Raw genomic sequence first — 10,298 nt, 5'->3', positions numbered from 1 at the left:
GATTTTCTACTTTAAAAGAAAAACATTAACTTAAACTTTCATGCAATAAACATAAATTTGATGTAGCCATAACATAAAAATATTTGAGGTTATGAAGTATAAGTAGTGTGGTAACCGTCATAACGAGCCATTAATGGTTTCCTGTTGATCAACAAGCATATGGCATTATGCCCGTAAACTTTCATTCTTTGGATAGCCGCTTCGGCGCTCATCCCGAAGTGCATAACCCATATAACCATCCCGTGAGCCATGTTTGGATAGCCGCTCCGGAGCTCATCCCGAAGTGCATACCCCATATAATCACCACAAGACGCATAATTCATCAAAATATTTTTCATGTATCATATCATTCATCTTATCATATCATTTTCATAAACCTCGTAAGATGCTCATAAAATTTCTCGTGATGCTACATGTTTAAATTCCTTCAAAACATTTCATGAGAAATTAGCTTTCATGAGAAAATCACATAATCATGCAATACATAACTTAACCGATCCACGTGAGGCATTCCGTCCATTTCGGACCCTGAAAACTTTAAAATTCTTCATGAACATTCTTAAAAATAATTAAAATACCTTAAAATATCAAAATCATGATTTTTAGGACTCAAAAACTCGTAAAATGGGGTGGGAAGTTAGAGCCTGCGGCGCGGCCGCGCTACCCCTGTAGCACGGGCGCGCCGTCTCGGCGCGGCCGCGTGCACAACCAGCGCGGGCATGCCGCCCGCTCGCAAAAGTGCGGGTGCGCTGCTTGGCAGCGCGGGCGCGCGTCCTGTGCGTAGACCTGCGCGACTCAAGCGCGGGAGCGCTGCTTGGAAGTGCGGGCGCGCCGTCGCGACTCTTTTTTTCGAAAACTGATCTTTTCTGCACTTTTTCAAAACCACATTGCTTAGGGACGATTTTCCATCAAAAATACCATTCAACAACATCAAAATTTCAAAATAAATTGTACCAATACATCAAAAATTCAAAGATTTTGAGTCAAAAACCTTCATAACTACTTTTACCCAAAAATCTAATATAATGCATTCAAATCTTTCCAAACTCAATAAACATGAACCGAACAAATCAAAAATGCTTCACGTATCACAATCAAGCAACATACTCATAAAATTTTCAAGAAACATGCATAGATCATCAATCAAACACCTAGGGTTTTACCTAAAAAAAATACATATATTCTTGAATGGGTTTAAAAATAGTAAAAACTTGCCTGAATCGTCTGATTGGGATTAACCTGGACGGCAGAACGATCTAGCCTTGAGATGTCGAAGAACCCTAGCTTTGATTCAGCGTTCGAGTGAGAGAGATTTGAAAGAAAAGAGAGCGTTCAAAATGAGAGTTCAGAAGGAAAAAAAAATCTGAACGCTTATTTCTTTTGTGACTAATGGGCTCCAACACGGCCCATTAGTTACATTTAAAATCCTTTAAAATTTGTACTCTCCCAATAAAAATACACTACATACATTTAAAAAAAATATTTTCTTACTCGCTTCAAGGCTAAACTCGTTCCTGTGACCCAAGATTAATTCCAACATGAAAACTTTAAAATCATACATATTGCATAAAATTTCAGGCATTTAATTTAATCACATAATTAAACATAGCAATTAAACATTCTAAATAACATGCATTAAATAATATAATTTAATTAATTAACCGTGATTAAGCTAGTGGACTTTTTGGACCTTAAAACTCTACCCTCCTTAAAAGAATTCGTCCTCGAAATTCGACTTACCAAACAGTTCAGGATAGCGTGCTCGCATATCCTGCTTGGTTTCTCAGGTAGCTTCCTCAACCAACTGGTTGCGCAATAAGACTTTCACCATTGGAATCTCTCTGTTTGTCAACCTACGAACTTGTATGTCTAAGATTTGAACAGACATCTCCTCGTAGGACAAGTCTGGCCTCCAATCCACTGGCTCATGGCGGATAACATGAGAGGGATTTGCCACATATTTCCTTAGCATGGAAATATGGAAGACATTGTGAAAACCCTCCAAGTTGGGTGGTAGAACCTCTCGGTAAGCTCGAGCCCCAACCTTTTCTAGGATCTTAAAAGTTCCTATATATCTTGGACTTAATTTATCTTTTATCCCGAATCTCATAATATCTTTTCATGGTGACACCTTTAAAAATACATGGTCACCTACTTCAAACTCCAAATCTCTATGTCGCTGGTCGGCGTAACTTTTCTGTCGACTTTGAGTTGTCAACATTCTGTTTCTGATCTTGGCTATCACATCTACTGTTTGGGTCACTATTTTCGGTCCCAAAATAGCTCTTTATCCAACTTCATCCCAGTGTAGTGGAGTTCTACACCTTCTCCCATACAACGCCTCATAAGGAGCCATGCCAATAGTTGCTTGATAACTATTGTTGTAAGTAAACTCTACTAAAGGCAATTTCGATTCCCAATTACCTTCAAAGTCGATCATACAAGCTGTCAACATGTCTTCGAGTATTTGGATCACTCGTTCTGACTGACCATCTGTCTGAGGGTGGAAAGCTGTACTGAAAGCTAGCTTCGTTCCAAATCATCTATGTAAACTTCCCCAAAAGTTTGAAGTGAATTTAGGGTCTCTGTCAGATACTATCCTCGCTGGTACTCCATGCAATCTGACAATTTCTCGAATGTACAGCTCTGCATACTGATTCATCGAGAAGTTATTCCTGACTGGAATAAAGTGAGCTGACTTAGTTAACCTGTCAACTATCACCCAAATCGAGTTCATCCTTTGCGTTGAAACTGGCAATCCTACCACGAAATCCATGGTGACATCTTCCCACTTCCATGTGGGTATTGGCAATGGTTTCTGGAGTCCTGCCGGTCTCTGATGCTCGATCTTCACCGTGTGGCAAGTCAAACATTCATTCACAAATTTAACAACATCCCTCTTCATTCCTGGCCACCAATATAAGGATTGCAGATCCTTATACATTTTCGTACTTCTTGGATGAATGGAATACGGAACAGTATGGGCTTCGGTCATCACTTCAACTCTCAGTGAGTCTACTCCTGGCACCCACATTCTACCTCGATGATGAACAATTCCATCTTTGACAGTGTACAATGTACCACCCTTAGCTTCATCTCTGTTCCTCCACAATGTCAACTGTTCATCAGAAGCTTGGCCTGCACGAATTCTCTCAAGCAAACTAGGTACTAATGTTAAGGTTTCTAGATTGCATACCTCCATTCGTTCGAATACCTCCAACCTCATCCGTTCAATTTCAGCAATAAATTCCTGCTGGACTGTCAATTGGTTCAATGTCGCAGACTTGCGATTCAATGCATCTGCTACAACATTAGCCTTACCCGGATGATAGCTAATGTCACAGTCGTAGTCCTTCACCAATTCCAGCCATCGCCTCTGCCTCATATTCAACTCCTTCTGAGTGAAGAAATATTTTAGACTTTTGTGATCAGTGAAAATTTGACACCTTTCGCCGTACAAGTAGTGTCTCCAAAGCTTCAAAGAAAAAACCACTGCCGCTAATTCAAGATCATGAGTCGGGTAGTTCCTCTCATGAACCTTCAGCTATCGAGATGCATATGCTATTACTTTATTATCCTGCATCAAAACAGCTCCTAATCCACTCTTAGAAGCATCTGTATAAACCACAAAATGACCTGTCCCTTTGGGAATTGCTAGCACTGGCGCTGACATCAGACTTTCTTTCAATTCGGCAAAGCTCTTCTCACATTGATCTGACCAAACAAACTTCACACCTTTTCGAGTTAAGGAGTCAGTGGTAGAGCTATCTTAGAGAAGTATTGAATAAATCTCCTGTAGTAGCCTGCTAAACCCAAGAAACTTCGTATTTCTGTAGCATTCTTTGGAGCAACCCAATTTCGAACCGCTTACACCTTAGACGGATCGACCTCAATCCCTTTAGCTGAAACTATATGACCAAAAAATGAAATCTGCTCCAGCAAAAATTCACACTTACTGAATTTAGCATACAACTACTTTTCTTTCAAAATCTGCAACACTGTAGTCAAGTGCTGACGATGTTCCTCTCTACTGCGAGAATAGATCAATATGTCATCTATGAAGACTATGACAAACTGATCCAAGAAAGGTTGAAACACCCTGTTCATCAAATCCATGAACACAGCTGGTGCATTGGTCAACCCAAACGGCATTACCAAGAACTCATAGTGGCCATAGCGAGTCCTGAATGCTGTCTTCTGCACATCTGCATCTTTTACCTTCAGTTGATGGTAACCTGATCGTAGATCGATTTTTGAGAACACCTCTGCCCCTTGCAATTGGTCGAACAAGTCGTCTATTCTGGGCAAGGGATATATGTTCTTCACTGTAACTCGGTTCAGCTCTCTGTAGTTAATGCACAATCTCATTGGCCAATTTTTCTTCTTGACGAACAACACCGGTGCACCCCAAGGCGATACACTCGGTCTGATGAACCCCTTATCTAGCAACTCTTGCAACTGATCCTTTAATTATTTCATCTCGATCGGTGCCAATCCCGCAACATCATCGGGAAAGACTTCCGAAAAATCTTTCACTACCTCCACTTCCCCAAGTTTCGGTCGCTGTACCTCCAGATCACCAATTAGACTCGCAAGAAATCCTGTACACCCATTACTCAATAATTTCCAGGTTGTTCCTGCAGAAATCATACCTGGTGCGCTCTTCTTAGACGTAGTGTGAAACACCAACGATTTCCCATTCTGATCTATCACAGAGACAGTTTTCCGTTTGCAGTCAATAATAGCCTCATGCCGAGTCAACCAGTCCATCCCAAGAATTGCATCAAAATCCACCATTTTCAAAACAATAAAATCTGCACACAAAACTAGACTCTGCATCTGAACCTTGCAATTTCTTACCACACTACTACTTTTCAGTTCTTCTCCTGAGGGTAACGACACACAAAATTCCGAAATAGATTCATCCGGCAAGACCCTCAATTTCATCATGAAACTAACAGACATAAAATAGTGCGTAGCTCTTGTATCTATCAACACGAATGCAGGTAAATCAGCAATACGAATCATACCTGAGACAATTGCAGAATCTGGGTCAACCTGATCGTGAGTCATAACAAACACTCTCCCTTGACAGGCTCCTTTGGCTGCGGGCAGTCTTTGGCAAAATGCCCTGGCCTCTTGCAGAGAAAACAAGTATTGGTCCCAAGCATGCATTGACCGGAGTATGACTTCCCACACTTCTAACAGATAGGTGCATTTGCCGGCCTTGGAGCGTTGGCGTTCGATTGATTCTGTCCCCGAGGTCTCTCCTGATTGGGGTTTTGGCGCTGCTGCTGTTGCGGTCTCCTTTGAGCTAGAGCTTGATATGGCCTCTTCTGACTAGACCCTTGCTGCTCTCTCCCTTGGTAACTAATCCTCTTCGCTTGCGATTCTTTGATAATATCATTCCCATCTTTTTCTGACAACATAGCCTCATCCACTGCTGCTCGGTACGTTTGTGCCCCACTCAATCTGACATCTCGTCGAATAGTGGCATTCAGTCCCTCTGTGAAATGCTTCAACTCCTCTGCAGCATTGCCCGAAATCATGGGCACAAAGTACCTCCCTCTATTAAACTTCTTCACATACTCGGCAATGGACATGCTCCCTTGGAGGAGATCCAGAAATTCTCTAGCAAGTCTAGTCCTGGTGCTGATAGTGAAATATTTCCCGTAGAACACATCTTTGAATCCATTCCATGTTAACGTAGTCATATCCACAGCAGAACGGGCTCCCTGCCACCAAACCCGTGCATCATCACGGAACATAAAGATGGCACACCTCACATGGTCTGCATCAGTGAGCTGCATGTAGTCAAAAATAGTCTCCACTGACTGCACCCATTCCTTGGCTACAAGGGGATCAGCCCTTCCTTTGAACTCATGTGGCCCTAGATCCTTAAACTGTTTAAAGATTGGATTAGTTAATAGCGGCTGATTGTTGTTCCGTCCTCCCGCTTGTGCTTGGATTAAATGTTGAATCTGTTCCCCATGGGCTCTACTCTGCTCTTGCAACAGAGTCGCCAACCCAGCCAAAAACTGATTGTTCTGATTGTCGTCATTGTTCGGATTCCTACGGTTAGCCATGATCCTGATTTCCATACAGTCCACATGCTTAATTACGTTATTTAAACATAACATCCTACTCAATAGGCATACACTATAAATCAAAAACATTATCATGCATCTTAAACAATCCATAACATAAAACTTACAGACATGAAGACGAAACATAGGGTCGTGATGAGAATGCACGTGTGCGACAAACCCAGAGCGAACTGCTCTGATACCAAGCTGTAACGTCCCAAATTCACAATCGAAACGTTACTCAAACATACATACTTAAATTTGGTAAAAATAAAAATTTTGCGGAAGCATCATCTTCTTTATTAAAAGGAGCATATAAAAATTTCACATAATAAAATAGTATCTAAAAATCTTTGCCAAACATGGCCAAAAACTAAAGAAAATTAAACTTGTTTGTCTCTCATCAAATAAAAAAAATGTTTTTAAAACATCTCCCAAGCTAAAGCGTTCACACTCATGCATTGCCCGTTGGACCGACCCCGACCTCTTCTTCATACCCGGTCACATAATCATTAATATAAGCATCCACATCATCGTTACCTGCACCATTCAAGTATAGTGAGTCGAAAGACTCAGCAAGAACAGGCAGAAAAAAGGATTTTCTACTTTAAAAGAAAAATATTAACTTAAACTTTCATGCAATAAACATAACTTTGATGTAGCCATAACATAAAAATATTTGAGGTGATGAAGTATGAGTAGTGTGGTAACCGTCATAACGAGTCATTCATGGTTTCCTGTTAATCAACAAGCATATGGCATTACACCCGTAAACTTTCATTCTTTGGATAGCCGCTTCGGCGCTCATCCCGAAGTGCATATCCCATATAATCATCCCATGAGCCATGTTTGGATAGCCGCTCCGGAGCTCATCCCGAAGTGCATACCCCATATAATCACCACAAGACGCATAATTCATCAAAATATTTTTCATGTATCATATCATTCATCTTATCAAATCATATCATATCATTTTCATAAACCTCGTAACATGCTCATAAAATTTCTCGTGATGCTACATGTTTAAATTCCTTCAAAACATTTCATGAGAAATTAGCTTTCATGAGAAAATCACATAATCATGCAATACAAAACTTGACCGATCCACGTGAGGCATTCCGTCCTTTTCGGACCCTGAAAACTTTAACATTCTTCATGAAAATTCTTAAAAATAATTAAAATACCTTAAAATATCAAAATCATGATTTTTAGGACTCAAAAACTCGTAAAATGGGGTGGGAAGTTTGAGCCTGCGGCACAGCTGCGCTTCCCCTATAGCGCGGCCGCACGCACAACCAGCGTGGGCGTGCCGACCGCTCGCAAAAGTGCACGCGCTCGGCACGGGCGCGCTGCTTGGCAGCGCGGGTGCGCCTCCTATGCGCAGACTTGCGCGACTCAAGCACGGGAGCGCTGCTTGGCAGCGCGGGCGCGCCGTCGCGACTCTTTTTTTTGAAAAACTGATCTTTTCTGCACTTTTTCAAAACCACATTGCTTAGGGACGATTTTCCATCAAAGATACCATTCAACAACATCAAAATTTCAAAATAACTTGTACCAATACATCAAACATTCAAAGATTTTGATTCAAAAACATTCATAACTTCTTTACCCAAAAATCTGATATAATGCATTCAAATCTTTCAAAACTCAATAAACATGAACCGAACACATCAGGAATTCTTCACGTATCACAATCAAGCAACATACTCATAAAATTTTCAAGAAAAATGCATAGATCATCAATCACACACCTAGGTTTTTACCTAAAAAAAAATACATATATTCTTGAATGGGTTTAAAAACAGTAAAAACTTGCCTGAATCGTCTGATTGGGATTAACGTGGACGGCGGAAGGATCTAGCCTTGAGAAGTCGAAGAACCCTAGCTTTGATGCAGCGTTCGAGTGAGAGAGATTTGAAAGAAAAGAGAGCGTTCAAAATGAGAGTTCAGAAGGAAAAAAAAAATCTGAACGCTTATTTCTTTTGTGACTAATGTGCTCCAAAATGGCCCATTAGTTACATTTAAAATCCTTTAAAATTTGTAGTCTCCCAATAAAAATACACTGCATACCAAAAAAAATATTTTCTTACTCGCTTCAAGGCTAAACGCTTTCCTGCGACCCAAGATTAATTCCAACATAAAAACTTTAAAATCATACATATTGCATAAAATTTCAGGCATTTAATTTAATCACATAATTAAACATAGCAATTAAACATTTTAAATAACATGCATTAAATCATATAATTTAATCAATTAACCGTGATTAAGCTAGTGGACGTTTTGGACCTTGCAATGTGCTATATGTTTTATCATGTTTTACGGCTTTAGCACATGCTTGTTTTTACACTGGACTGCATCTCGTATGATACGAGTCATGATAGTTTTCATAGGCGATGAGTTACTCCTTATGGATTCGTGTCTGGGGAGGCTCAGCCCCTGATTTTTTTATCACTATGAGCGACCACGACGGTGGAGTAGACGCTATAGTGGATAGGGGAATACACGAGTACCCCGCGGAGTCGCTCTCTTAGCACGGTACTATGTATTCATTGGCGCCCTGAGTATATTGTTTTACCCAGTATTTTAAATTCATTTGCTTGCTGCATATTATTTTATATATCATTGCTTTCGTATTGATCATTGTCGCTCACTCCCCTGTTGGTGTCTTTTTGGGATTCCTTGTGACGGGGCAGGTTTGAGGCTGGATTGTCTAGGTGACTCGCAGCAGGGTTGAGTTGTTACCTGTTGCAATGGGAGTTTAGCAGTAGGGCTTGTGACCCTAAGACTTTCGATTTGGTTGTATAAGAGTATTTATACACTTTTATTATCGTCGGTTGTATTCTGCCGATTGGATTTGTTGTATTTAAAATTATTCGTTCTTTATGCTTTAAGTATTTATTGCATGCGCTAATTAACTCTGATTAGGTAGTGGATCCGGGTAGGTTCTCTACATTTATTGGTATCAATGTGCATTGCAACTGGGGATTAGTAAAGAAAATTAATACATTATCTGTTATTAATTGACATATGGTAGATTACGACGAGAGCCACGATAGTGGAGGTGATGGTCATTGGGATGGAGGAGACGGAGGAGAAGGTCGTCGACATCGTTGTGGACACCGTTAGGATCAGAGGCGAGTCAGTATGCATAGATTTATGCAGGTGAGCCCTAAGCCTTTGGCAGGAGGTGAGACTCCAGGGGTTGCCGGGAAGTGGTGGAGATATACTTCCGCACCTTTTATAGCAGCGAGAGGAGCAGCTACTTGGGCTGAGTTTCATACTGCTTTCCAGAGATTGTATTTTCCTCCAGCTCTTCGTCAGGCGAAAGCTAGTGAGTTGCTTGGACTGCGACAGGGGACGATAAATATTGAGGAGTATGAGCATAAGTTCTTTGATTTACTACCTTATTGTCCACATATTGCTGAGAGTTCTGTGGCCAAGTATGATCATTTCCTTCAGGGTCTTAACCCTGAGATTCATCTGATGGTTTTTGTTGGGAGCGACATGACCTATGAGGGTTTGGTGGACCGTTTTCATCAAGACGAGGACAGTCTTTGGAGGAACAGGTCTATGATTTCTTCTGCATCCAGACCGACTAGTTCTTTGAGTCCGAGGGGCCAGTCTTTCAAGAAACAGGGAGGAATTTCTTCTTCTTCTTCCGGATCTGGCAGAGTTCAGCATTTCGGTAGCCAGGGGATGAGCCGGTGTTGTCAATGTAGGCGTAAGCATCCACCAGGCTTGTGTCCTCGATCGACTGGAGTGTGTTTTCAGTGTGGACAAGAGGGGCACATGAAGGAGACTGTCCTACCATTATGGGAGGAGCTACTGGTTCTGGAGGTTCCCAGGCGTCAGTACAGCAGCCGCAGCTGCGCCAGCAGTCACAGCCGTCGCAGTGACAGACTTCTTCCCGTGGTCATTCTTCTCTACGGCCACGCGTTCAAGGGCAAGTTTTTGCACTGAACCACGAGCAGGCGGAGGCTAACAGTGATCGGATGATTGCAGGTACCCGTAGTTTGTGTGGTTTTCCTGCATATGTCTTGATTGATACGGGTGCATCACACTCATTCATCCCAGCACGTTTTGCTAAGAATCATAGATTGTCGTTTATTCATTTAGCCGTGTTGTTAGTGGTCTCTACTCCTATGGGTAGCGAGGTCTTTGCTAAGCGTCTAGTGGTTGGTTGCTCTTTGGATTTCTAGGGGTATCAGC

The 10,298-nt window shown here is 41.5% G+C and overlaps 2 protein-coding genes across 2 annotated transcripts; one reads left to right on the top strand and one right to left on the bottom strand.

The window, feature by feature from the left end:
• Nucleotides 1-4,470: 4,470 nt before the first annotated feature.
• On the bottom strand, nt 4,471-5,175 carry LOC140894601 (uncharacterized). The gene has a single exon (XM_073303159.1). It carries the CDS (start codon nt 5,173-5,175, stop codon nt 4,471-4,473), a length of 705 nt encoding a protein of 234 aa, XP_073159260.1.
• A 4,070-nt stretch (nt 5,176-9,245) lies between these two features.
• LOC140894591 (uncharacterized) lies at nt 9,246-10,049 on the top strand. Its single transcript, XM_073303146.1, has one exon. The coding sequence runs from the start codon at nt 9,246-9,248 to the stop codon at nt 10,047-10,049; it is 804 nt and encodes a 267-aa protein (XP_073159247.1).
• The last annotated feature ends 249 nt before the right edge of the window (nt 10,050-10,298 follow it).

The sequence above is a fragment of the Henckelia pumila genome, chromosome 1 (genome assembly GCF_033568475.1).
Source record: "Henckelia pumila isolate YLH828 chromosome 1, ASM3356847v2, whole genome shotgun sequence".
Lineage (NCBI taxonomy): Eukaryota > Viridiplantae > Streptophyta > Magnoliopsida > Lamiales > Gesneriaceae > Henckelia > Henckelia pumila.
This window is presented reverse-complemented; position numbering and strand designations above follow the sequence as displayed.